The sequence below is a fragment of the Saimiri boliviensis genome, chromosome 4 (assembly GCF_048565385.1).
Source record: "Saimiri boliviensis isolate mSaiBol1 chromosome 4, mSaiBol1.pri, whole genome shotgun sequence".
NCBI classification, from domain to species: Eukaryota; Metazoa; Chordata; class Mammalia; order Primates; family Cebidae; genus Saimiri; species Saimiri boliviensis.
In genome coordinates this window covers 126,277,900-126,304,935 of record NC_133452.1, presented here as the reverse complement: position 1 = coordinate 126,304,935, position 27,036 = coordinate 126,277,900, and the positions used below count along the sequence as shown (strand labels likewise).

At 42.9% G+C, this 27,036-nt stretch overlaps 1 protein-coding gene across 18 annotated transcripts in view; it reads right to left on the bottom strand.

Moving 5' to 3' along the window:
* The window catches only part of DST (dystonin), a 498,104-nt gene that overhangs the window by 432,843 nt on the left and 38,225 nt on the right, over positions 1-27,036 (bottom strand). For all 18 annotated transcript variants that reach the window (XM_074398159.1, XM_074398165.1, XM_074398139.1 and 15 more), the window contains exon 3: positions 8,072-8,272. In XM_074398159.1, coding sequence (XP_074254260.1) covers positions 8,072-8,272 — 201 coding nt within the window. The remainder of the gene's footprint in view (positions 1-8,071; positions 8,273-27,036) is intronic.

The window sequence follows — 27,036 nt, the reverse complement described above, 5'->3', positions numbered from 1 at the left end:
TCCAGAAGAGGACACAAAGCCTCAGTTCAAGTTCATCTATGGCATTAAAAGTAAAGAAATGTAGTCAGAGGCCATAAGGTTCTAGAAGCCTGCGTAGGAATCCTGTGAGACAAGAAGTCAACAGTCTTCTTACTTCCAACTCTGACAGTGTCCAGTCTCTCAGACAACTAGTGACAGGAGTTGCAGTAACATGGTGGAAGGCAGACTTATCTGCCCTGAAAAACACTGCCGGCTGGGTGTGATGGCTCATGCCTGTAATCCCAGCACTTTGGGAAGCCAAGGTGTTCTCTTGAGCCCAGGAGTTCAAGACCACACAGAGCAACATAGACAGACTCTATCTCTACCAAAAAAAGTTAAAATTAGCCAGGCATGCTGGCACACGCCTGTAGTCCAAGCTACTTAGGAGGCTGAGGTGGGAAGGTTGAGCCCCGGAGGTTGAGGCTGCAGTGGGCCATGACTGCGCAACCACACTCCAGCCTGGGCGACAGAGCAAAACTGTCTCAAAAAAAGAACACTCCTCAGAATGGTTTCCTGCCCCAAGCAACTAAGTAGTCTCCACCGCTATTTGCTGCCCTCTGATCTCCCTCTCCTCCAGCAGATCCTTGGGGAGAGAAGATGAGGCCATCCTCAGATTCCCCACCAGCAGTCATCAGCAGATGTTAGCAGAGTGCCATGGATTAGGGCCAAATTCAGGTTCTAACCACCTCACTCCTAGGCTGCTGCAGCCACCTAACTGTCCTGCTCTCCTGATGCACCCTGCACATGTTTAGTCTTCCTAAAATCATGCTATGATCACACTACTCACCTATTACAGTGTCTTCAGAAGCACAGAAAAGAAAGCTTAAACCAGTGGTCATCTGAAATGTATGCTGACCCCAATCTACTTTTCCAGCTTTATCTTATATTTCTCTCATATGAATCCCCACATGCAGTCAGTTCTCAGCACTTTTTCCTACTTCCTGGCCCCAGCATCTGCTGCCCAGCTAGTTCCTACCCTTTTCTTTTCTTTTTTTTTTTCCAGATAGGGTCTTGCTTTGTCACTCAGGCTGGAGTACAAGGGCATGATCATGGCCCACTGCAGCCTGGAACTCCGGGCTCAAGCAGTTCTCCCACCTCAGCCTCTCAAGTAGCTGGGAATATATAGGCATGCACCACCATGCCTTGTTTTTAATTTTTAGTAGAGACAGGGTCTCTCCATGTTGCCCAGGGTGGTCTCAAGCTCTTGAGCTCAAGTGATCCTCCCACCTCGGCATCCCAAAGTGCTAGGATTACAGGCATGAGCCACCATGCCCGGCTTAGCTACCCATATTTTAAAGCCCAACTCAATACCAACTCTTCCATAAAATAGTTATGCCCTAACCAACCTATTTAGGGGTGGGGGCACCCTCTTTGTTCTCTGAATTCCTATAATGCTCACTAATTGTACCACTCATCATAAGCTATATTTCATATATCATTCACTCACTTAGTCAATAGTATTCACTGAGATGCCAAATGACGGATGCCAGGAGATATTCTAGACCCCTTGATATGGGCCTCAAACAATTCAAGGTCTAGAGGAGGAGGAAAAAAAGGAAGAAACTGCTAATTATTGTTTATCCTAAGCAGGTCATCACCATGCAATCTCTTTGCATATGTCAGCTCAGTTCATTCCCACAACTCTATGTTGTAGCTACTGTTATTACTTCATTTTTTATTTTTCCGTAAGTTATTGGGGTACAGTTGGTATTTGGTTACACAAGTTCTTTAGCGGTGATTTGTGAGATTTTGGTGCGCCCATCACCCAAGCAGTATACACTGCACCATATATATATATTTTTTTTTTTTTGAGGCGCAGTTTCACTCTTGTTACTAAGGCTGGAGTGCAATGGCGCGATCTCGGCTCACCGCAACCTCCGCCTCCTGGGTTCTGGCAATTCTCCTGCCTCAGCCTCCTGAGTAGCTGGGAATACAGGCATGCGCCACCATGCCCAGCTAATTTTTTGTATTTTGGGTAGAGACGGGGTTTCACCATGTTGACCAGGATGGTCTCGATCTCTTGACCTCGTGATCCACCTGCCTCGGCCTCCCAAAGTGCTGGGATTACAGGCTTGAGCCAGCGCGCCCAGCCCATATTGTTGTCTTTTATCCCTCATCCCCCTCGCACTCTTCCCCTCCAAGTCCCCACAGCCCGTATATCATTCGTATGATTTTGTGTCCTCACAGCTTAGCTCCCACATGTCAGTGAGAACATATGATGTTTGGTTTTCCATTCCTGAATTACTTCACTTAGAATAATAGTCTCCAATCTCATCCAGGTCACTGCAAATGCTATTAATTCATTCCTTTTTATGGCTGAGAAGTATTCCATCATATATATACACCACAGTTTCTTTATCCACTCGTTGATTGATGGGCATTTGAGTTGGTTCCACGATTTTTCAATTGTGAATTGTGCTGCTATAAACATGCATGTACAAGTATGTTTTTCGTATGCCGCTTTTCCTCTGGGTAAATGCCCATTAGTGGGATTGCTGGATCAAATTGTAGTCCTACTTTCAGTTCTTTAAGAAATTTCCAGCCGGGCACTGTGGCTCAAGCCTGTAATCCCAGCACTTTCAGAGGCTGAGGCGGGTGGATCATGAGATCAAGAGATTGAGACCATCTCGGTCAAAAAGGTGAAACCCCGTCTCTACTAAAAATACAAAAAAATCAGCTGGGCATGGTGGCGCATGCCTGTAATCCCAGTTGCTCAGGAGGCTGAGGCAGGAGAATTGCCTGAACCCAGGAGGCGGAGGTTGTGGTGAGCCGAGATCGTGCCATTGCACTCCAGCCTGGGTAACAAGAGCGAAACTCCGTCTCAAAAAAAAAAAAAAAAAAAAAAGAAATTTCCACATTGTTTCCCATAGTGGCTGATGTGGTTTGGCTGTGTCCCCACCCAAATGTCAACTTGAATTTTATCTCCCAGAATTCCCATGTATGTGGGAGGGACCCAAGAGGAGGTAATTAAATCACGGGGGTCGGTCTTTCCTGTGCTATTCTCATGATAGTGAATAAGTCTCATGAGATCTGATGGGTTTATCAGGGGTTTCTGCTTTTGCTTCTTCCTCATTTTCTCTTGCCACCACCATGTAAGAAGTGCTTTTTACGTCTCACCATGATTCTGAGGCCTCCCCAACCACGTGAAACTGTAAGTCCAACTAAATCTCTTTTTCTTCCCAGTCTTGTGTAGGTCTTTATCGGCAGCGTAAAACAGACTAATACAGTGGCTGTACTAATTTACATTCCCACCAGGAGTGTAGAAGTGTTCCCTCATCACCGCATCCCTGCCAACATCTACTATTTTTTGATATTTTGATTATGGCCATTCTTGCAGGAGCAAGGTGGTATTGCATTGTGGTTTTGATTTGCATTTCCCTGAACATCAGTGATGTTGAGCATTTTTCATATGTTTGCTGGCCATTTGTGTGTCATCTTCTTTTGAGAATTGTCTATTCATATCCCTATTTCACTTTTTGACAGGATTCATTGTTTTCTTCTTATTGATCAGTTTGAGTTAGCTGTAGATTCTGGATATTAGCTCTCTGTCAGATGTACAGATTGCGAATATTTTCTCCCACTCTGTGGGTTGTCTGTTTACTCTGCTGACTGCTCCTTTTGCCATGCAAAAACTCTTCAGTTAATTAAGTCCCAACTATTAATCTTTGTTTATATTGCATTTGCTTTCGGGTTCTTGGTCATAAAATCCTTGCCAAAGCCAATGTCTAGGAAGGTTTTTCCAATGTTATCTGCTAGATTTTTTATAGTTTCAGGTCTTAGATTTAAGTCCTTAATGTATATCGAGTTGATTTTTGTGCAGGGTGAGAGATGAAGATCCAGATTCATTCTCCTACATGAGGCTAGCCCAACCTTTCCCATTTGTTGAAAAGGGTGTCCTTTCCCTTATTTCACTTTATAATGAGGATACTGATTCTCAGAGAATTGAAATACCTTAACAAAGGATACTGGGTTTGTTGGTTGGTTGGTTGGTTTATTTTTTGAGACGCAGTCTCGCTCTATCACCAAGGCTGGAGTGGGGGTTTTGCCATGTTGGCTAGGCTAGTCTCAAACTCCTGACCTCAAGTGATCCACCCACCTCTGTCTCCCAAAGTGCTAGGATTACAGGAGTAAGCCACCACGCTCAGCCACCAGTTAGGTATGTTTTAATTCTTTGCTGTCCCTGTCACTCTTTCAGATTATATGTCTATCTCTTCCTTGCTCAGTCTCTGAAAACTAATGGCTATGATCCGCATCACCCAAGTTCTTTTGCCTTCTGGCTTCTAGGTAGGTTGAGTCAACAGGAGGTTGACCACTGGGAGCAGGAGCTAAGACAGCAGTTTACTTATTTGCCATGCTCCCTCCTGACTCACTGGGTTGTGGCAGTGGCTGCGTCCCTCAGCCCCGCCCCTGTGGAAGGGCTCTTCCATGGCTCCAGCTCTTCCCACCAGGATCCATGAAGACCACTGCCCTCTGCTGCCCCTTAAGCAGGAGTGGGAAACAGAGAGCCTCCACCTGAAGGCTGATAAAGCACCTGAGCCCTACCCATATTTCTGTAAATTGTCCCTTCATTAAACTCTCTTCAGTTAAACCCTCTTAGTATGCTGTTTCCTCCAGACACAGTGCAGGATTTGAACCCACGTGGGTCTTACTGCAGAGACCTCCTGTTTTGCTGGAGGTTTTTACTTAGTGCTGAGGATCAAAACTAAGGGCACCTCACTCAGATAGGAAGGATTAGGAAGGATCAGAAAGACTTCACCTGACTCATCTGAGCATGAGTCAGTCTCAAAGGTGAACTGAAGTTTACCAGGCAAACAAAGACTGAGGAAAAACATTCAAGGGCAAAGTAGACAGCAGGTTCCAAGTCACAGAGGCATAAAGACTGTGTCTCATTAACCAAGACAGTTATGTAGAGGGCTTGTGAGAGAATAATGATGATCAAGAGTTCCTAAACTTTGATGATAATCATTTACTTCTCAATCCACGTGAGGAGATTAGAAGAAGCCAGGAATTAGCTAGACTCTAAGCAACAGAAACAATTCACCTATTCCCTACCTTCAATTGATCCCTATTACAGAAAATAAGTTCAACTTTTTAGCATAATATAAAAGCCCACCGGCTGAGTGTGATGACTCACGTCTATAATCCCAGCATTTTGGGAGGCTGAGGCAGGTGGATTGCCTGAGCTCAGGAGTTCGAGGCCAGACTGAGCAACACAGTGAAACCCTGTCTCCACTAAAAATACAGGAATTAGCCAGGCATGGTGATGCACACCTGTAATCCCAACTACTCAGGAAGCTAAGACAGAAGAATCACCTGAACCCGGGAGGCAGAGGTTGCAGTGAGCCAAGATCATGCCATTGCACTCCAGCCGGGGTGACAGAGCAAGATTACATCTCAAAAAAAAAAAAATATGTATCTATATCTATCTATCTACACACACACACACACACACACACACACACACACACACACACACAAGCCCTTTCTAATCTGGCCTCTACCCAAACCACCAGTCTCATCTGCCAGCACCACCTCAAGCTGGTCACTGAGAATGCCATACCTTTCTGTGTGTCTGCACTTTTATATACATTCTCATCAGGATACATACTTCCACTTTGTACTTGGTAAATTCCTACTTGTCTCTCAGGACTCATCTCAGGTGTCTGCTTATCTGTAAATATTTCTGGAGATCCGAAATGATTCCATAATGCCTTGTGTATAACTCTAGAACAGTATTTTCAAAGCACAGAATATGCATTATAATTGCTTGTGTGCATGTCTATAGATTGACTCGACTGTGATTTCTCTTTTAAATTATTATTATTTTTTTTTAAAGATGGAGTTTCACCATATTGGTTAGGCTTGTCTCGAACTCCTGACCTCAGGTGATCCACCCACCTCAGCCTCCCAAAGTGCTGGCACCGTGCCCAGCTTTTTTGACTGTGATTTCTTAGCGACCAGGTACTACAGGAAGTAACAGACTATAGAGGTACGTGCTTGGATTCTGGTGGCAGGCCACCTAGAACTATGCAACCTCAGGCAAGTTATATGTCATCTCTGGGGCTGTTTCATTATCCATAAAATGGGAATAATAACATCTACCTTGGCTGGGTGCAGTGGCTCATGCCTGTAATCCCAGGACTTTGGGAGGCTGAGGCAGGAGAATCACCAGAGGTCAGGAGTTCGAGACCAGCCTGGCCAACATGGTGAGATCCCATGTACTGAAAATACAAAAATTAGCCAGGCATGGTGGCAGGTGACTGTAATCCCAGCTACTTGGGAGCCTGAGGCTGGAGAATCACTTGAGCTCAGGGGGCGGAAGGTTGCAGTGAGCCAAGATTATGCCATTGCATGCCAGCCTGGGTTAAAGAGCAAGATTCTGTCTCAAAAAAAAAATAGTATGAATTTTTTAAAAATAGTAATAACATCTACCTTACAGAATTGTTAAGAGTGACATAAAGACGGGCACGGTGGCTCAAGCCTGTAATCCCAGCACTTTGGGAGGCCAAGGCGGGTGGATCACGAGGTCAAGAGATCGAGACCATCCTGGTCAACATGGTGAAACCCTGTCTCTACTAAAAATACAAAACATTAGCTGGGCATGGTTGTGCGTGCCTGTAATCCCAGCTACTCAGGAGGCTGAGACAGGAGAATTGCCTGAACCCAGGAGGCGGAGGTTGCGGTGAGCCGAGATGCGCCATTGCACTCCAGCCTGGGTAACAAGAGTGAAACTCCGTCTCAAAAAAAAAAAAAAAAAAAGAGTGACATAAAATAATACTTGTTACACATTAAGCCGTTAGTTAACATATATCTATATGTCCCTGATTTTCTGTATAAAAAGCATGTTTGTTGAATGAATAAATTTTCCTACCCTTTCATAATTCTCTGCATAGATACCAAATTCTACTTAGCCTTTGTTTTATTGAATCATGAAAAATGAAATCTCATTTCTAAAGATGTACTTTTTCTTCAATTGGTTATGATTAACAGGTCCTTTTCTGTAAAGGCATTTAACTCCTTTCCATGGTCGTTGGCCTGGTTACTGAGTCAGACATTCTCCTGGCCTTCTCACAATCTCCACATGTGCCTGCCACACAGTTATCCCCACAGAAGGGCAAGTTCTGTTTCGATCATTTACAAAAACATTTTCAAGTCAAATCTTGATGGCTCCCTAGGTTGGCACAAGAAACAACAGCAGGGTCCCCACGCATAGGGATGAACCATACAGGCGTTTTTTTCTAATCCCAAAGCAACATAAAATTATTGCAGTAATAAAATAACTTCACAAGTTTTAAAATGGCATTTTCTTAGCCTCAGCCTTGGTAAAAAGCCCGTGTGCCAGAGCCAGGGAAAGAAAAACCAGAGCACTTAGAACAGTGCGCTCGGGATGTGAGAAGGAGGTGAAGACCAGCTCCCAGATGAGCCCTGAATTTCTGATGAAAGGCAACATTGTGGCCAACGGAAACACAGGGCACCAGGTTAAAAAGGGACAGTGATGCTGCCTTATAACAATACAAAGGCCACACATGATAAGGCCAAGACACTCACAGCGGAAGCCTGGGCTGGCTGTGGAGGGATGCACAGGCCTTACCGGCTCAAGAGCCTCCAGGAGGAGTTCAGCCACTGTTAATGCCCAAGACTCCCGCCCCACCTTCCTTCGCTGCTTCTCCTATCCCTACATTGGTTTTTTTTGTCATCCTCTTCACCAATTCTGATTTTCTCATTACCACACCTAGATTTGTTGACTCTAGATCCCCATCCTCATTCTGGATCCCCAGCTCCAGCCTGGCTGGGAACTCACCAGCTTTCCTATCAGCTGCCTGACACTGACTAACTCTTGCCTCTTTGTCAGCTATTTATCCACCCTAGAACCTTCTATGAAACCATATTCCTTGCTGGAACTCACGTGAGTACACTGCCACTTGTTAGGAGTAACAATGGCATAACCTCCCCATTATTCAAAGTTAATCTGATCATGTTTTTAAACTAAAAGAAGAACCACACAATTTGACAGCGAATTTAATATGTTTATAAATGACCGTTCTCTACTTACAGGCCTCCTGATTGAAGCACCTTGAACAGAGTGATAAAATTCTGGCTGGACTCGGCTACTCTTCTTGATTCTTCGCTTCCTCACTGAAGTTTCTTGCTCGCTCTGATGGTGAACTTCCACCACAGGCTTCACTTCTTCCAGACGGGCAGCTGCAGCCGCTGCGACTCGTCTTCTAATATGCCGAGGGCTTGCTCTGAATCCCTGTGGCAGAAAACACAACCAAGCAAATCCAAATTTGTACTGAGTTAGTTTGGAAGTTCTCCAGGGCTAATTATACAAAGAGCTCCAAAAGTCACTCTGTTCAGTGAGATCATGTGCACCCCCAAAGTGAGCATGGAGGAGGCTCAACATGCAAGCAAGTTTTCCCCACAAGTGTTCTTTAAAGCACCCCAGTATTTCAGGGCCCAGAGTTATTCTACATTAAGAAACGTTTTGAACTGAGTAAAGCCAGTCCCAACAAAAAGGAAGAAAAAAAGGCAGGTGGGCACCCTGCTTGACTGAAGCATCAGGCAGAGTGTGAGTGAAGAAGGGTGTTTCCAGTTTGGCCTGAAGTAGAGTGTAGGAAGAAGCATGGGATACGACTCCAGGGTAAAGTGCTACTTTACGGTCCTGAGAGAGACTCCTTCTGCGGAAGGAAAGCAGGAATGCAAAGCATCACTACAAAACACCACAAAGTGAGGATTCCAAACTCAAATGGAGCTAACGTGGTAGAACAAAGGGTATGGATTTGGGCATCAGCTGAACCTGAGTCCAAATGCTGACTTCTTAATTATAGCTACACAATGTATTAAATATTTCTGGAGGCCGGGCGCGGTGGCTCAAGCCTGTAATCCCAGCACTTTGGGAGGCCGAGGCGGGTGAATCACGAGGTCAAGAGATACAGACCATCCTGGTCAACATGGTGAAACCCCATCTCTATTAAAAATACAAAAAAAATTAGCTGGGCATGGTCGCACGTGCCTGTAATCCCAGCTACTCAGGAGGCTGAGGCAGGAGAATTGCCTGAACCCAGGAGGCAAAGGTTGCGGTGAGCCAAGATCGCGCCATTGTACTCCAGCTTGGGTAACGAGCGAAATTCCGTCTCAAAATAAATAAATAAATAAAATAAAATAAAATAATTTAAAAAAATATTTCTGAGTCCAACTGTTCTAACCTATAAAATATGTAACATTCCACTCACAGAGCTTTGAAGTTTTAAATAACATAAATACGCGTAAAATTCAAGCTGAACATGGTGGCCCACGCCTATAATCCCAGCACTTTGGGAGGCTTAGGTAGGTGGATAACGTCAGGTCACAAGTTCGAGACCAGCCTGGCCAACATGGTGAAATGCTGTCTCTACTAAACATACAAAAATTAGCTGGGTGTGGTGGTGGGCACCTGTAATCCCAGCTACTTGGGAGGCTGAGGCAGGAGAATTGCTTGAACTTGGGAGGTGGAGGTTGCAGTGAGCCAAGATCATACCACTGAACTCCAGCCCGGGTGACAGAGCAAGACTTCATCTAAAAAATAAATACACACACACACACACACACACACACACACACACACACATATTTGGGTATATACATACATACTATATATGTGTATATATATTTTTATTTTTTATTTAAAATTTTTTTATTTTAAAGTTATTTTAATTTTACACATATATGTAAAATTCCAACTATGGGGGCCGGGCGCGGTGGCTCACACCTGTAATCCTAGCACTTTGGGAGGCCGAGGCGGGTGGATCACAAGGTCAAGAGATCGAGACCATCCTGGTCAACATGGAGAAACCCCGTCTCTACTAAAAATACAAAAAATTAGCTGGGCATGGTGGCGCGTGCCTGTAATCCCAGCTACTCAGGAGGCTGAGGCAGGAGAATTGCCTGAACCCAGGAGGCAGAGGTTGCGGTGAGCCGAGATGGCGCAATTGCACTCCGGCCTGGGTAACAAGAGCAAAACTCCATCCCCCCCAAAAAAGTTCCAACTATGGTATCTGACACATAGGAAGTGCTCAATAAAATTGTCATTTTCCTCTTCTTTTACAGCAAGATGAGTATAAGGACAACTCAGACAATGGAAACAAGTTCAGCTAAGCCATATTACACAGTTGAGAACATGCAATTTTGGAAAATATCAATAATCATGTAAAATAGTCTTGGTCCTCATGGCTTACAATCTACTGGAGAGCAAAAAGAGAAATCTAACACAAAGTTCGTAAACACAAGGGAATGTGTAATTAAGGCTTAAAGTAGTTTAAGTAGTAGACTCTCAGTGCTAGCAGATCTCAGAGAAGGAAATCAACGAATGAAACTGAGAAGAGTTACATTTGGCTTAGTTGAGTGGGTGGCATTTGAAGAATGAAATGAATTTACATTGAAGGCAAAGGAAACAACGTAAGAAATGAATAAATAATAGACAGATGATAGACGGATGGATGGAGTATTTACGATAAGAAACATTATTTGATAATGTTCTGGCATGAGGGTACAAACTAAATATGGTGGGAAGTTAGTGAGAGATAAACAGTAACTGCCCCAAGAAGGGCTTGAGTTTGTGTGTCTTCTGAATTTTTAAAGATTTGTAAAAGGCTTAAAGGTTGCAGTAAAGGCATAAAAAATGAGGAGTAAGAATTTCAGAGGGTGAAGCAGTATGAGAAAAAGCATAATCATGATTCTGTAGGATACTGAAAGATTAATGTGTACACTGGGATTCTCAGTGAGGAAGCTGGAAGATGGGCTACAGTCCAATTATGGAGACTCTCTACACCAGGCTGAAGGATATGAAGGAGAAAATTTTTTAAAAGGAAGGGGGTTACTCACAGAGTCAAAAGGAGCAATGAGGTCAACAGAAATCGGTGAGGAGAAAATGCAAATGGATTTGGCAAACCCATGATCATTGTTTGGGCTCTTCTAATCTATCCCCAAATACATTAGTGTTGTTCTCATTCTGCCCCTGTGTGCAAGCTCAGCTGGTCCTCTTCAACCCAAAATAGTCCCAGAACATCCCCACCACTCCCACGTAACCCAGAAGGTACTACAGCAGCTGCTGGAGAAGAGGATTAAGGAGAAGAAGGAACTGGGCCAAATGCTGAACTGAATTCTAGGGCAGTTTAGACCACACACATCAAAACCAACAGCCATACAGGCTGCTTTTTAAATACGCAGGTTCCTGGACGTTCTCCATCCCACCCCCAGGCCCCGCCCTTCCCCTCCACCACAGACGCACACATTCTCTCTTTCTCTCTCTCACACTTTCCCTTTCTCTCTCTCTCTCTTTCTCTCTCTCTCTCTTCCCTTCTAAATTACACTCACTATGAGTGAGACCAAGAATCTCATTTTTTAACAAGCTTCTCCGACAATTTTTCTACACTTTGAAGACCAAGAACTTCTAGGAACCAGAATTTAGTCTGACCACTAGGTGGCATTCTCTCTCATAGCCCCGGCATTCTTTGTAATTGAGAAAATCGGTGTTCTGGTAGAACGAACAAAATAACTGATTATATATTAGTTTCTGTAATAGTGGAGTAAGTCAAGTACATTTCTCTTGTAGGAATGTAGATTCTCCTCTTACGAGTAATGAGCAACCAGATCTTGCCTAACCGGTATTATTACCAGTATCCCTCCGTGATCTACAAATTCTAGAAACAGGGAGGAAAATTGCGTAAAACTTCCCTAAAGTAACCAAATGACAGAGATTAAAACATGCTGGCACAGCCATTCTGCAGAGCAATAACTCAGTGAATCCACATCCCTTTATCTACCCTAGAGAAATTCTACCAAGAGTGCCCAGGAAGATATTCAATGCAGAATTATTTCTGATATAACAAAGTTTTTTGAGATGGAGTCTTGCTCTGTCACCCAGGCTGGAGTGCAATGGTGCGATCTCAGCTCACTGCAACCTCCCCCTCCTGGGTTCAAGCGATTATCCTGCCTCAGCCTTCCGAGTAGCTGGGATTACAGGCCTGTGCCACCACGCCCAGCTAATTTTTGTATTTTTAGTAGAGATGGGGTTTCACCATGTTGGCTAGGCTGGTCTCAAACTCCTGACGTCATGATCCACCCACCTCGGCCTCCCAAAGTGCTGGGATTAGAGGTGTAAGCCATCACACCCGGCCAAAAAATTTTTATATTCTTTTAACTTTTTTTCCTTTTTTAAAAAATTCAGTTTTCTGGTCCATTTATGAGCTCACTGGTCATAAATTTTAAACCACTTAAATCAGCCTTTCCTAAACTTCAGTCATCTTCATTCCACTTTAACATTTTTTCTCCATATCCGAGCATGGCCTCAGTGATTTCTGTCATACCCAAATTTACTTGAACTATTTTAAAATAACTTTTTATAAGCAGTGTAGTATACGACACAGACTCCAGCCACAATCTGGTTTCTCATACTGCCTATGTCACTTCCTAGTTGTGTGATCTTGCACAGTTACTTAATGATTTCCTCACCTGTAAAGTGAGGATTAAAATAGTACATCATAGGGTTACTGGATAGAATAAATTAATGCAGGTGAAGTACTTCAAAGAGTCCCTGGCATGTAGTAGTACATAAGCATCCACTATAATTACTATGTATATTACTTGTGTGAATACAATATATGCTTGAACACAATAGTGTATTATTCATACTAGCTAGAAAGGAAATCAAATAGAAATAGGAAAATGAGTCAGAGGGCTGGTGTGTCTTGAAAACAGACACATGTGAGGTACCGATCATTAGGAGAGAGTTGTTTGTTACTCTCACCTGGGCTCAAATCTAATACCAGCTCTATTATTTACTAGGTGTGTGATCTTGGCTAAATTACTTCTCTGTGCCTTGCTTTTTTTTTAATTTGTCAAATGCATATAACAATACATCTGTTGTAGAGTAAAGGTGGTGTTTAAATGAGATAATTAGTATTAGGTACTCAGAACAGTACACAGCATAGAAAAAGAACTTAATATATTATTATCGTTATTACTACTGCTTTACTTCCTGGATCTTGCAGCAACAATTTACACATCAGCAGTTCATGACTATGATTACAAACACTATAAGCAACATGGAGTCATCAGTGAGTGTTCACCTTTATTTCTCTAAATAACTACAAAGAATCATAGCTTCTTGATTTATGACACTTTCTTGTCCTAATATAAAAAATAAGCCATGCCTTTTAACCGAGGAAATTTTAGCTCGAAACAGTAGGTGGTGCTATAAGCTCTTCCAAGTGCTAATAAGAGTTACTCTAACTAGAAGCCTGTGAGTAGTGGACTTCTGTCATTATTAGGCCGACCCAATTTATCGCACCTTTTGGATAAGCATTTCTCAAGATGTCCAGTCATGAGTGTGTGTGTGTCGGGGGGGGGGAGGGGGTGTGTATGTGCCTGTGTGAGGAACATTTATCATTAGATCTCTCTTCAACCTTTAGGTGCACAATACAGTATTGTTAACTCTAGGCACAATGTTGTATAGCAGATCTTTAGAACTCATTCAGCTTGCATAACTGAAACTTTATACCCACTGGACAGCAACTTCCTATCTCTCCTTCCCTGCAGCACCTGGCAACTACCATTCTACTCTTTGATTTTATGAATTTGACTAATTTATATATCTTATACAAATGGAATCATGCAGTATTTATCTTTCATGACTGAGTTATTGCACTTAACATAATGTTCTCCAGGTTCATCCATACTGTTGCATATGCCAGGATTTCCTTCACTTTTAAGGCTAAGTACTATTCCGTTGTATATATACATTGCATTTTCTCTATCCACTCATCTCTCCATGGACATTTAGATTGTTTCCCTATCTACGCTATTGTGAAAAACGCTGCAAGGAACATAGGAGCATGTATAACTCTTCAAGATCCTGACTCCCTTCCTTCCTTCCTTCCTTCTTTCCTTCCTTCCTTCCTTCCTTCCTTCTTTCTCTCTCTCTCTCTCTCTCTCTCTCTCTCTCTCTCTCTGACAGAATCTCACTCTGTCGCCCAGGCTGGAGTGCCATGGCACCATCTACTATCTCCACTCACTACAACCTCTCCCTCCCAGGTTCGAGCAATTCCCCTGCCTCAGCCTCCTGAGTAGCTGGGATTACAGGCACCTGTCATCATGCCTGGCAATTTTTTTTTTTTTTTTTTTTTTTTTTTAAGTAGAGACAGGGTTTCACCATATTGGTCAGGCTGATCTTTAACTCCTGACCTCGTGATCGGCCCACCTTGGCCTCCCAAAGTGCTGGGATTACAGACGTGAGCCATCTCACCTGGACCCAAGATCCTGACTTCAACTCCTTAGTACTTATAGCCAGAAATGCAAATTGTTGGATCATATGGTAATTCTAGTTTTAACTTTTTGAGAAATGTAGGAAATAAGAATAAATAAAAGGTTCCACTTCAAAGCTTTCTTCTTAGTTTATTACAAATAAATAATAGTTTCTTCAAAGGTTAATTTACTTTAAAGCTTTTGCTAATAATCTTAAAGTAGCTGTTATAATAAAGAAATAAGTGCATCCCGTGTTCTTAGTTCTTACACTTTAACCTAAGTATTTGCCCTGGCATGGCTGGACAAGCCCAGGCAAGTCTTAGGTCAGGCATTATCCTCTTCCTTATTTGGAAATGTTATCGCTTCTCTAAGTATTCCTCAAGTTACTTTCTCTTTTCCTTTGTTCTCCTCTGCCTTTACTTCTTTAGAAAATTTCCAAGTTTTTAGCCAATTGGGTCAAGCATAGAATGTGAGGTCCCATTCTGGCCAACAGAAACTGGACCCAGCAGTAGGGCGACTGCGTCAGGTTATGAAAGTAATTAACGTCCCTGTCTTTGTTCAGGTGTGCTCTTGTGGCAAGAGTTGGACCCTTCTTGCAGGAAGTAAACAAGCCTTACTGAGTAATCCATTGCCTCTGTGTAGACTTTTCCCAACATCATAAGCCCGTTTCCAATAAGAAACCACCATACGGTTTTGCACAGTGGCTACACCATTTTACATTCCCACCTACAGTGTACAAGGGTTCCATTTTCTCCATATCCTTCTGATACCAGAGTTAAGAAGAAATTACTAGGCAGATAGGAAGGGTATGAGAGTCCTAAGTAAGGTTTTCCCTTTAGTAAGAAGCAGCCCCAAATCATTTTCCAACAAAGAGCAGCCTGTAAAGTCGAGCAGCAGTCATAGACAAGGAGCTGAGAACTTTCACGGGTGGATGCCAGCAGGAAAGAACTACCTGGGTGGGACCACACGTGTTCAAAATGATGGCTCCATCTTCCCTTCTCTGCCAGCCACGTGTACAGTAAGGAGCAGACAAACTGGCGCCGGCCAAGAGAAGAGTTCATTTGCATAATAAGATTAGGGTGGGGAGACCAGCCCTCCCAGCCGCTAGGTAAACATCACACCTGATCAAACCAATCTGTGAGCCCTACGAAAATCAGACACCACCTCCTCAAGCCAGACTCTAAAATTCCGCACATTGACCACCTGCCAGCCTTTTCCTCTGGGAAGTCCCCTCTCTCTTACTAGAGAGAGAGATTTTTCTTTCTCTTTCTCTTCCTTTTGCCTATTAAACCTCCGCTCCTAAACTCCAGTGTGTCCGTGCTCTAAATTTTCTTGGCGCAAAACAACGAACCTCAGGTATTTACCCCAGACGTCGCAGTCACTTCATTTCCTCATCCACACTTTTTATCTTGTGCCTTATTGATGGCAATCGTCCTAACAGATGTGAGGTGATATCTCACTGTAGCTTTTATTTGCATTTCCCGGTGATGAGTAATGTCTTCAGACACAGTTACATCAAGATGCTCCAGAGCCCACTCTAGATCTTCCCTCTTAATAACCCAGTACATCTCAGGGGTAGGCCCATAGCCAAGACTCAGTGAATTCAAGTCTCTCTGCTTGGACTGTGAATATTACATGGAGGCAGGTAAAGACTGAAACCAGTAAGAGTTCATTAGTTCCAGTGGCTATACCAAAGACCTTCTGAAGCTGCCTGGTTTTGTCTGTTCTAACCAGACATGCGGTCTTGATGGTGAGTTGCATAATCTAGTTGTATTAAATTCTCCTTTGGCTTAAGTCAGACAGAGTCAGGTCCCGTCACCTACAAACAAAAATCTCTGATGCATGTACTTTCTGTTAAAGCTTGCAGGTGGTTAGCTATTTTCCTTGGAGGTTGAATACTCAGACTTAATCAGGCTATTTGGCTCTGTATGAGTAGATGGGCATAAAAAGGGAGGAAATATTAACAGCAATAATTTACTAAGTGCCATGTAGGCACTAAACCTATATACGCCCTGCAGAAAGCTTTTCAGGGTTAAGTAATCTGCTTAAATGCAAAAAGTTGCAATTAGAAGAGTCCAGATTAGAACCCAGGTTTATCTAACTCCAACTAGTGCTCTTCACCACTCTGCTCTTATGTAAAGAGATTATAAAGTAGTAATGCATTCAGAATTAATATTCTACATAAATCCACGGGACTGGAAGTGCTCAGGAATATATGTTGACTGATTAAAACAAGAAAAGGTCTATCAACAATTTAGATGAATGAGGCAGAAATTTAAAAAAATAACATTTTCGGGTAAGCATTATTGCTTTATAAGGTCAAACTACTGTCAAGTTTTTTGATTATGTATCTGAAAAGAAGGAAAATTAACACATTGACCCATTGAGCATCAATACAGAATTACTTTTCAGCCTGGGCGACATAGTGAAACTCCGTCTCCATTAAAAATACAAAACTTAGCTGGGTATGGTGGCACAGTCCTATAATCCCAGCTATTTGAAAGGCTGAAGCACATGAATTGCTTGAGCCCAGGAGGCGGAGGTTGTAGTGAGCAGAGATTGTGCTACTGAAGTCCAGCCTGGGGGACACAGTGAGACTTTGTAAAAAAAAAAAAAAGAGAGAGAGAAAAGAAAATACATATATATCTGCACACACATATATATATATATATTACTTTTGTATCATATGTGAAGAACTAAGGTGTATCATATCATTATACAAGATATAAATTTACCATATGTAAATATTATAAAGCTCAATAAGTTGCTGCTTATAAAGCATATAATATGCCATTAAAAAAATCAAATGATGGCCGGGCACTGTGGCTCACTCCTGAAATCCCAGCACTTTGGGAGGCCGAGGCGGGCGGATCACGAGGTCAAGAGATCGAGACCATCCTGGCCAACAAGGTGAAACCCTGTCTCTGCTAAAAATACAAAAAAATTAGCCGCGCCTGTGGTCCCAGCTACTCGGGAGGCGGAGGTTGCAGTGAGCCGAAATTGCACCACTGCACTCTAGCCTGGTGACAGCAAGACTCCGTCTCAAAAAAAAAAAAAAAAAAAAAAATCAAATGATGGTGGGGCACGATGGCACATGCTTGTAATCCCAGCATTTTGGGAGGCTGAGGTGGGTGGATCACCTTAGGTTAGGACCAGCCTGGCCAATATGGTGAAACCCCTGTCTCTACTAAAAATACAAAATTAGCTAGGCGTGGTGGTGCATGCCTGTAATCCCAGCTACTGGGGAGGCTGAGGCAGGAGAATCGCTTGAACCCAGGAGGCAGAGGATGCCATGAGCTGAAATCGAGCCGTAGCACTCCAGCCTGGGGAAACAAGATTGAAATTCTGTCTCAAAAAAAAAAAAAAAAAAGATTCCCCTCATCCCAGGCTAGAAATAAGGCATACAGCAGAGGCTCTTCAACCCACAGATGAAATTTAAGGGAAATGAAGAAGACAGTCAATTAACTTGGATGCAGAAAAAATATGCCTTTATTTTCAATAACTTACAACTGAAAATTAACATATGGGTCAGTTATGAATGTAGGCCATAAAACTGGTATCATTAGCAGTGCCTGTGACTTTTGCCACCAAAAGTAATCACAGATTTAAATACAAAGTTGTTAGTGGCGCAGATCTCTTGAAATACTATTTATACTTGTTACTTCAAAATCACAGTAGTTAGTAAATGTGCCAGTCTCAGAGGCATTTGAAGTACAGCAACTCCACCTTAAATAGAAGCTGGGTAAAATGAGGCTGAGACCTACTGGGCTGCATTCCCAGACGGTTAAGGCATTCTAAGTCACAGGATGAGACAGGAGGTCAGCACAAGATATGGGTCATAAAAACCTTCCTGACAAAACAGCTTGCAGCAAAGAAGCTGGCTAAAACCCACCAAAATCAAGATGACAATGAGAGTGACCTAGGGTCGTCCTCACAGTCATCCTCACTGCTACACTTCCACCACCGCCATGACAGTTTACAGAGGCCATGGCAACATCAGGAAGTTACCCTATATGGTCTTAAAGGGGAATGCATAAATAATCTACCTCTTGTTTAGCATATAATCAAGAAACAAGCATAAAAATGGGTAACTCGTAGCCCTCAGGGTTCCTCTGTCTATGGAGTAGCCAATCTTTTACTCTTTCTTTTTTTTTTAAAAAAATACAGGGTTTCACCATGTTGGTCAGGCTGGTCTTGAACTCCCGACCTCAGGTGATCTGCCTGCCTTGGCCTCCAAAGTGCTTGGATCACAGGCGTGAGCCACCATGCCCAGCCTTAGTCTTTTACTTTCTTAATAAACTTACTTTCATTTTACTCTGTGAACTCACCCTGATATCTTTCTTGTGGGAGATTCAAGAACCCTCTCTAGGGGTCTCACTCAGGACTCCTTTCCTGCAACACCACTAGACCTTGTTATTCAATGCATTAATTAGAAAGTACCTCTACAGCTGTCAAAAATATTTTTAATAATTTATATTTCAATGTAATTGGCTTCTTTTATAATTCTCTTTTATTCATGTTTGCGTTTTTCTCTTGGTCACAAGCTAGACTACATTTCCTAGCCTCCCTTGCAGTTAGGTAAGACCATGTGACTGAGATCTAGCCAATGAAATGTGGACATATGTAAGCCATTTCTGGACATACATGCATATAAACACTTCCCACAGCCACTTCTCCATGCTCTTCTCTTTTGGCTGGCATGACCTTTGAAGCAACCATGAAAGCCACACAATGAAGATGGCAGTGCCTCCATCAGCCCGAGTTCCTAAATAACTATGTGAAAGAGACTACTCTGCCAACCTGATTACCTACACCTGTACCTTTAAATCAACGACAAATATATTTGTAGTTTGTTTGAGCCAATGAGTACATATTTGCTATAGGAATTTGCACTACCCTTATTCACTGGTTCTCAAACTTCACTAAGCATCAAAACCACCTAGAAGGCTTATTAAAACACAGACTTCTGGGCCACACCCTCAGAGTTTTTGATTCAGTAAGTAGGAGATAGGGCTAAGAATTTGCACTCCTAACAAATCCCCCAGCGATGTTGATGCCACCATCATGTGAGTACAGTCTAAGAAACCAAAGTTCCTGCCCCTTACTGTGTGGTGGGTGAGTAGTTTTGGTCATACTAATACTGTGTCCCATTGTGCTATATGCAGGGGGACCCTCAGTATTAGAGCAATTTAGTCCTTTGTGATTTTAATAACCCTACATTAAAAGATTGGTCCTGGAAGCCACTTTATCAGCTGGGAGAAAATGATAATGTATCTAGGAGCTATCTTTCTGTTTTTAGAGAGAATGTATTCCCTGGCAAATAAAGAAAAGAAGGGCAAAACATTACCTTTTTAAAATCTTTTCTAATGACTAGTCATTGTTTGGTATAGAACGTTGGTTCCCGGAGGTATGATGACAACAAAAAGTCTGTTTTGGAAAAGTCTACGGAACTGTACATTTCTTTTTATTTATTATTTTACAGAGATGAAGTCTCACTCAGTTGCCCAGGCTAGAGAAGAGTGGTGTGATCATAGCTCACTGTAGTCTAGAACTCCTGGGCTCAAGTGACCTCCTCGACCTCCCGAGCAGCTGGGAACACAGGTGTGCACCACTACATACACTTAATATTTTAAAGAGACAAGGTCTCACTATATTGCCCAGGCTGGTCTCGAACTCCTGGCCACAAGAAATCCTCCCACCTGGGCCTCCCAAAGTGCTGGGATTACAGATATAAGCCACTGTGCCCAGTTGAACTGTACATTTATTTGATTTATTTATTCATTTTGAGATGGAGTCTCACTCCATCGCCCAGGCTGGAGTGCGGTGGCGCAATATCAGCTCACTGCAACCTTGACATCCCGAGTTCAAGTGATTATCCTGCCTCAGCCTCCCAAGTAGCTGGGATTACAGGCATATACTGTGACAAGGTAAAAGCCCCATAAAACTGCATACCTCAACCATACCTCAGCTTTCTGTTAAAACTGCTCTCCGAAACCCTTAATGTGACAGGCAAGCAGTCCAAACCCACACCATCTTGGCCCCTGAGACTTGTAATAAGTAATTAAGGTCTGTGATTTCCTCCCTACCCAGACAATGTGTAAACTAATGCTTATCTTGACTTCTGTAAACCACTTAAGTAACAATCGGAATATCCAAAGTCCCCTGGCCCTCGAAATGTCCAGAGTCTGTCACCCTCATCTCCACCCAGGAAGTGGTTTATGGAATCCACTGGCCCTCAGAATGTCTCAAGCCCCTCACCCCGACCCTTGCCTCTCACCCTCACCCTCACCCTCATCCCCGAGGTGGTTTTGTGGGTATAAAAGGTCTTGACACCCTCCTTTTGGGGCCACGGGTTGGAGAGACACGAGTCCTCCGAGGCCGCCGGCAATGAAGACCCTGCAATTTGGCCTACTTTTGTCTTGGTGTTGACTTTCTATGCTTGGGCCAGTACAACAATACCACCACATCCAGCTAATTTTTGTATTTTTAGTAGAGGTGAGGGTTCACCATGTTGGCCAGGCTGGTCTCAAACTCCTGACCTCAAATGATCCACCCACTTCAGCCTCCCAAAGAGCTGGGATTACAGGCACCACCATGCTCATCCTGTACATTTATTTTAAATAAAGTTTCACAGGTTAGTGACTGATATTATATCAACTGCTTATTAGTCCCTGCTGGTAGGAAGCTCTGACTTACAGAGACTTAATGTTTTCTGAATTGCAAGTAAACAACAACTTAAGTGCAGTTTTATAAATGAAAATATTTTAAAATCTCTTTTTTTTTTTTTTTTTTTTGAGACGGAGTTTCGCTCCTGTTACCCAGGCTGGAGTGCAATGGCATGATCTTGGCTCACCGCAACCTCCGCCTCCTGGGTTCAGGCAATTCTCCTGCCTCAGCCTCCTGAGTAGCTGGGATTACAGGCACACGCCACCATGCCCAGCTAATTTTTAGTATTTTTAGTAGAGATGGGGTTTCACCATGTTGACCAGGATGGTCTCGATCTCTTGACCTCGTGATCCACCCGCCTCGGCCTCCCAAAGTGCTGGGATTACAGGCTTGAGCCACCGCGCCCGGCCTTAAAATCTCTTAATAATGTCAAGCATTCCTTCTTAAAAGTCTCTACCCACAGTCCTGCCTTAGGAAGCATGTTTTGTACCGTAGCCTCACACCCCTCCAGTTATGGTTGCTGGGTCTTGACACTTAGGCTGTGTCTATCAGTTTTTCCTTTGAGAGTTTGAGAAAAACTGAGAGCCTAGGCTGCTTAGCGCAGAGGTTGCAAGGGAGGAAGGGAGGGAGGGAGGAAGGAAGGAAATTAACCCTGTAGATCAGTGCTTCTCAAACTTTAATATGAACATGGATCACCTGGAAATCCTATTAAAATGCAGATTCTAATGCAATGGGTCTGGGTGAGGCCTGAGATTTTGCATTTCTAACAGGCTCCCAGGGTATTTTGATGCTGCTGGTCTGCAGACCAAACTGAGTAACAAAGATGTAGAAGGACTCTGGAAACTGTGCCCCTGGTACAGGTGAGGGTATCAGGGTACAGAAATCATAAGTGAAGAGAACAAAAGGAAAAGAAGCAGCTAGTGGAGTAGAACAGAGTCATTCCTATGGCATCTCACAAGTGCAAGGAGTGAGGTTTTTTGTTGTTGTTTTTTGTTTATCTTTTTTCTTTATTTTTAATTTTTTAATTTTAATCTCGCAGCAATAGAAACCTAAGGAGCAAGGTCTTGAATCCATAATCAATTTCCTGTTTTATTCATGTAAAGCCAGACCCTCCTATGGATCTTTTTCTTTGATTTCTATCAAATTATATATACAACATGCCTTAAAATATAATATGTCTCTGATTCTGCATCCAAATGAGCCTAAGACACTAAACAGAGTCTTGGATGGGGGCGGGGAAAAGACTAAATGAAGACTATGAGGTTGAAGCTGCTTGACATACAGCATCTTCTCCTTTAAAGAGCTTAAAGTGCTCTGGGCGCGGTGGCTCATGTCTGTAATCCCAGCACTTTGGGAGGCCAAGGAGGGTGGATCACAATATCAGGAGATCGAGACCATCCTGACCAACATGGTGAAACCCTGTCTCTAATAATAATAATACAAAAATTCGCTGGGTGGTGGTGTGTGCCTGTAATCCCAGCTACTCAGAAGGCTGAGGCAGGAGAATCCCTTGAACCAGGAAGTCAGAGGTTGCAGTGAGCTGAGATTGCGCCACTGCACTCTAGCCTGGCAACAGAGTAAGACTCCCTCTCAAAAAAAAAAAAAAAAAAAAAAAAGACCTTAAAGTGCTTTTAAATTACAAATGTTAGATTAGCCCAAGCAGAGATCATAGCGTACACTCAGAAAACAACCACATTTCCTTTCCTGGTTGACCTCTGAAATCCACAATGAGGCGTGTCTTTTCTCTCAACGCTACATAAGATTTTGTGTAGCTCCTATAATTTTTTCTGGTCATTCTCAGATAATTAAAAAGTCTCCCCAACCACTTCTAGTCACAAAAGCATACCATTCCAATGAGGTCACATCGCTTCTGGTTTCCTTCTAGACAAGGTTCAAAGTGACTCCAGGCTCTTTCTCCCAAGACAGCCATAAGAAATACTCATGGATCCTCTGCCCCAACAAATTCCGGAAGAGCAGGCTGCTTCCAGGGCAGCCCTTTCTGTTCACTCCACCATTAGAACAGCAGTCCAGCCACAGTCTCTGGCCCTTTAGAATTATTATGGAGGCTTGGGGTGGGGCGCAGCACACTGCTGAGACATCGCCCAGTCTCTAATCCTGACTTGTCTAACAGAGTAGCTACTAGCCACATATTTTTATTTAAATTTTAATTAACTAAAATTAAATTAAAAATTCAGCTTCTCAGGGCTGGGCGCAGTGGCTCACGCCTGTAATCCTAGCACTTTGGGAGGCCGAGGTGGGTGGATCACCTGCGGTCAGGAGTTCAAGACCAGCCTGGCCATCATGGTGAAACCCCATCTTATAAAAATAAATAAATAAATAAATATATATATATATATATATATATATATATATATATATATAAATTCAGCAAAGGCATGCTAGCCATATTCTAAGTACTCATACCGTATCTGGCTAGTAAAGACCCTACTGTACAGAAGTGAAATTCACAGAAAAACAAAAACAAACAAAAGACCCTACTGAATGCTGCAGATCAAACATTTGTGTTCTCACAGAAAGTTCTTCTAAACAGCATTCCTTTCGCCTCTCAGAGCTGAAACCTTAGCCTTTATCCATATAAATTAAAATGTTAAAATTGGTAACAGTTGACTATAACTATCAGCAGACTAACTGCTATAGCAAGCAACACCACAGCAACATCATGCTGATCTATGCATGATATGCCTTACTCCTGTCATGCATAGATAAGCAAGTAGGAGTGGTGCTCTGTTCCACAGAGTCATTTAGAACACCAGGCACCTTCCATCTGTGGCTCTTTAGGTCCTCAATGTCCTCTCCACTCTGCTGGTTAACGGAAGATAGAGCCAGGATTATGTGCATGGTTTCAGTACACCAGACCTGTAAATGGCACACATCATTTCTTACATTTCATTAACTAGAACTCAGTCACAGGGTCGTTACCAAGTTGCAAGGGAAGCTCAGGTGATGGCCCACCTTGGCCTCCCAAAGTGCTGGGATTACAGGCGTGAGCCACCGCACGCAGACGAACACTCTGTTTCTAACAGACTGAAAACTAATTTTGACTTGATGTTTTGGTCTGCTAATCAGTACTCTCAGTCAACAACCTAGTCTGTGAAATATAAGGTCAGTCTAATTTCCCTCTGGCAGTCATGTCTACTCCATCTGTTTGTAGTTTCTAAGCAGATCAAACAGCATCTGTTACGTTGTTTCGCCAAACACATAGATGATGCACTTGGATTATTTTTCTAATCTGATGATTTTTTTTATATTTAGACTGTAACTACCAGGCAAAAGTTTGCACAAATTTTAATCAACCCTACTGCTTTTGGTACAATAGTGTTCAACCTTTATCCTTCCCATTTCCAGTTTTGGTTTTTAGGGATGAAGTCATCACCCACTCACTGAGTGACAGCAGATTTTTATGGACAGTGGCTGTTCAGTAAAGCAGGGTTTATTCTGTTGAAATTGGCCTACACTCTATTTTTCCTTAGACTGAATTTATCAACTTCATGTTTTGTACCAAAATGAACCATAAAAAGAAAATAAATATGCTTGGCTTGCAGGCATATTTATGGAACCAACAATGCACCCATATTAAGCATGGAACCAACATTGCATCCATATTAAAATTAAAGTAAAAGTAGGGTAGAAAAAAAAAGTAGGGTAAAAATTGCGCTATATGCAAAACTATGACAAGTCTGGATAATATGAGGCATTCCCCACACTTTCCCCCATTCCTTGAGCCACTTGCTGAGAGGGTAGCAGCATGGCTTTTAGCTAGGAACTGTTCTCCGGCCTAAGAGCTAGCCTGTCCACATCCTGTCCACCAGGCCAATGCTGGTCGATAGGAAAGGGCTAGTAGTTGCTTCGACTAGGGACAACTCTGAAGCTTCCCATGGGATCTTGGGGCCATCTGCATATGCAATATAATTCAACTTCTCCCTGACCCAATCCTGCTTCCCTCACTCTCTTAGGAGTGTTTTTCCCAAGGGCACTCCCCAGTAAATCTCCTGCACGTAGTCTCCATCTCAAAGTATTTTCCTGGGAAGCTGACCTGAAACAAACACAGCCTGATCTCCTACACAGTGCCATCAATAACTTTTGAAGCATATTTAACATTCAAGAAAGATTAAGCAACAAAGAGCTTCCATAGGACAGGAAATCCATCAATACAAAAGATGAGAGTTAATGGTAAAACATAGGGCAATATACACATCCAAAACAGGCAGCAGTAACCATATGAAAAAGCAAAGTGGGAATAGACAAGAGTTCCAGAGAAAAGCAAGCTCCATTCAAAGCTAAGGAGGGCAAGCGAGGAAGGCTGACTGAGAAGCAGGAGCAGCAGTCAGTGCAATCTGCTCTTGCCGCAGCCAGAGCTCAGCTCCTCTCAGCAACGGGCCCACAGCCCCAGGCACAGACAGTCATGCGCAGTGACAGACTCTAGAAATAGCTGTGCAACCAGCAAATCATAAACCAGGCTTCATAATTATAGACCAAGGGATTTTACAGATGATTCTTTAAGTGTGAGCACAATCTGTCTGCATGCAGCCTTTTCTGAGATACTACTCACAGACATTATCACCAGTGACCATGTCTACAAATAAAGAGTCATGGTTTAAAAATATGTATATCTACGATAATGTCCTTCTCAAGACAAGAAGCTAGAAAATATAAAATAAAAAAGCATGTTTTATGGGGCATTTACAACTTCCCAACTGCAAATTCTGAGAAGCCAAATACCACCCAAACAGCAAGATTTCTGAAGCAGTAAATGGTCACGATAAGCAAAAGCCAGGAAGACTAATCATAAGAAGGTGCCTAGATAGAAGGCACCTATCTCAGTTGATTTTCCTTCCTGAGCTCTTTTAGAGGCCCCTTTTGTTCTCATCATAATGAGAGGGGCCTCTAAAAGAGCTCAGGAAAGAAAATCAGCTGAGATAAGTGAGTCTGTGCAGCCCGCTGGGTGTGCAGCAAAAAATATGCGGGTAGGGAGTGAAGACAGGGAACAAAAAAAGTTAAGAAACAAGATGAAAAAAGAAAGGAAAAAAATATGTGCTAATGTGCAATAAGTCACAGCAAAGTCCTAGCTGAGTTTTTTTTTTTTTGAGACAAAGTTTCGCTCTTGTTGCCCAGGCTAGAGTGCAATGGCACGATCTCAGCTCACTGCAATCTCTGCCTCCCAGGTTTAAATGATTCTCCTGCCTCAGCCTCCTGAGCAGATGGGATTACAGGCATGGCCACCATGCCTGGCTAATTTTTTTTGTTTTGAGTTAGTGAGACTGGTCTTGAACTCCCAGCCTCAGGTGATCTGCCTGCATCAACCTCACAAAGTGCTAGGATTGCAGGCATGAGCCACCACGCCTGGCAACTGAATCTATTTCAAGGGCATCCTTAAGTAACTTTCAATACCACTACAAAATCAGTCTTTGGAGACAAAAGTCAATGTATCAGGCAGTATATCAGAAACAACTCAAGACACAGGAAAGGACAAGACAGAATACAGACCCAAATGTATATGCAAACTGAACTGTTAACACTTTACACAAGTGAAGAATGAGTGGTTAACCTAATCTTACAACTATAGCTATATCAATAGCATCTCCAGCAAACTATTCTCAAGTAGTATCTTTGTCTTCAGGTACAAAGTAATCCTAACAGTTTCTTTGAGAATGTCCTGCATTGAAGCCAATCCTAACATGACTCAGGCAGGCTCCCATAAGGCAGATGGGGAGATGACAGATAGTTTAGATGGTTCAGATAATTCAGATCGTTCAGGCACATCAGTGATAGGGAAGAAGTAACAAGACAAGTTGGCTAAGCACCATGAATATGTACAGGCAAGAGCTCATACATCAGCACAGCCATGAGAAGATCCATGAATCAAATACTCAAAGCCAGGCTGACAAGAGCATTAGGACACTAGGTGATTAGTTCAAGCAGAGCAGGACCTGAGCAGCCATAAGGGGTAGAGACCCTAAGACCCCTGAGTGTCCTACTGTTGCACGCCCCCTCCCCAGAGTTCCTGAACCTCCCCCAGGATCTAGAAACTACAAAGTACTGGCCCTTCAGTTG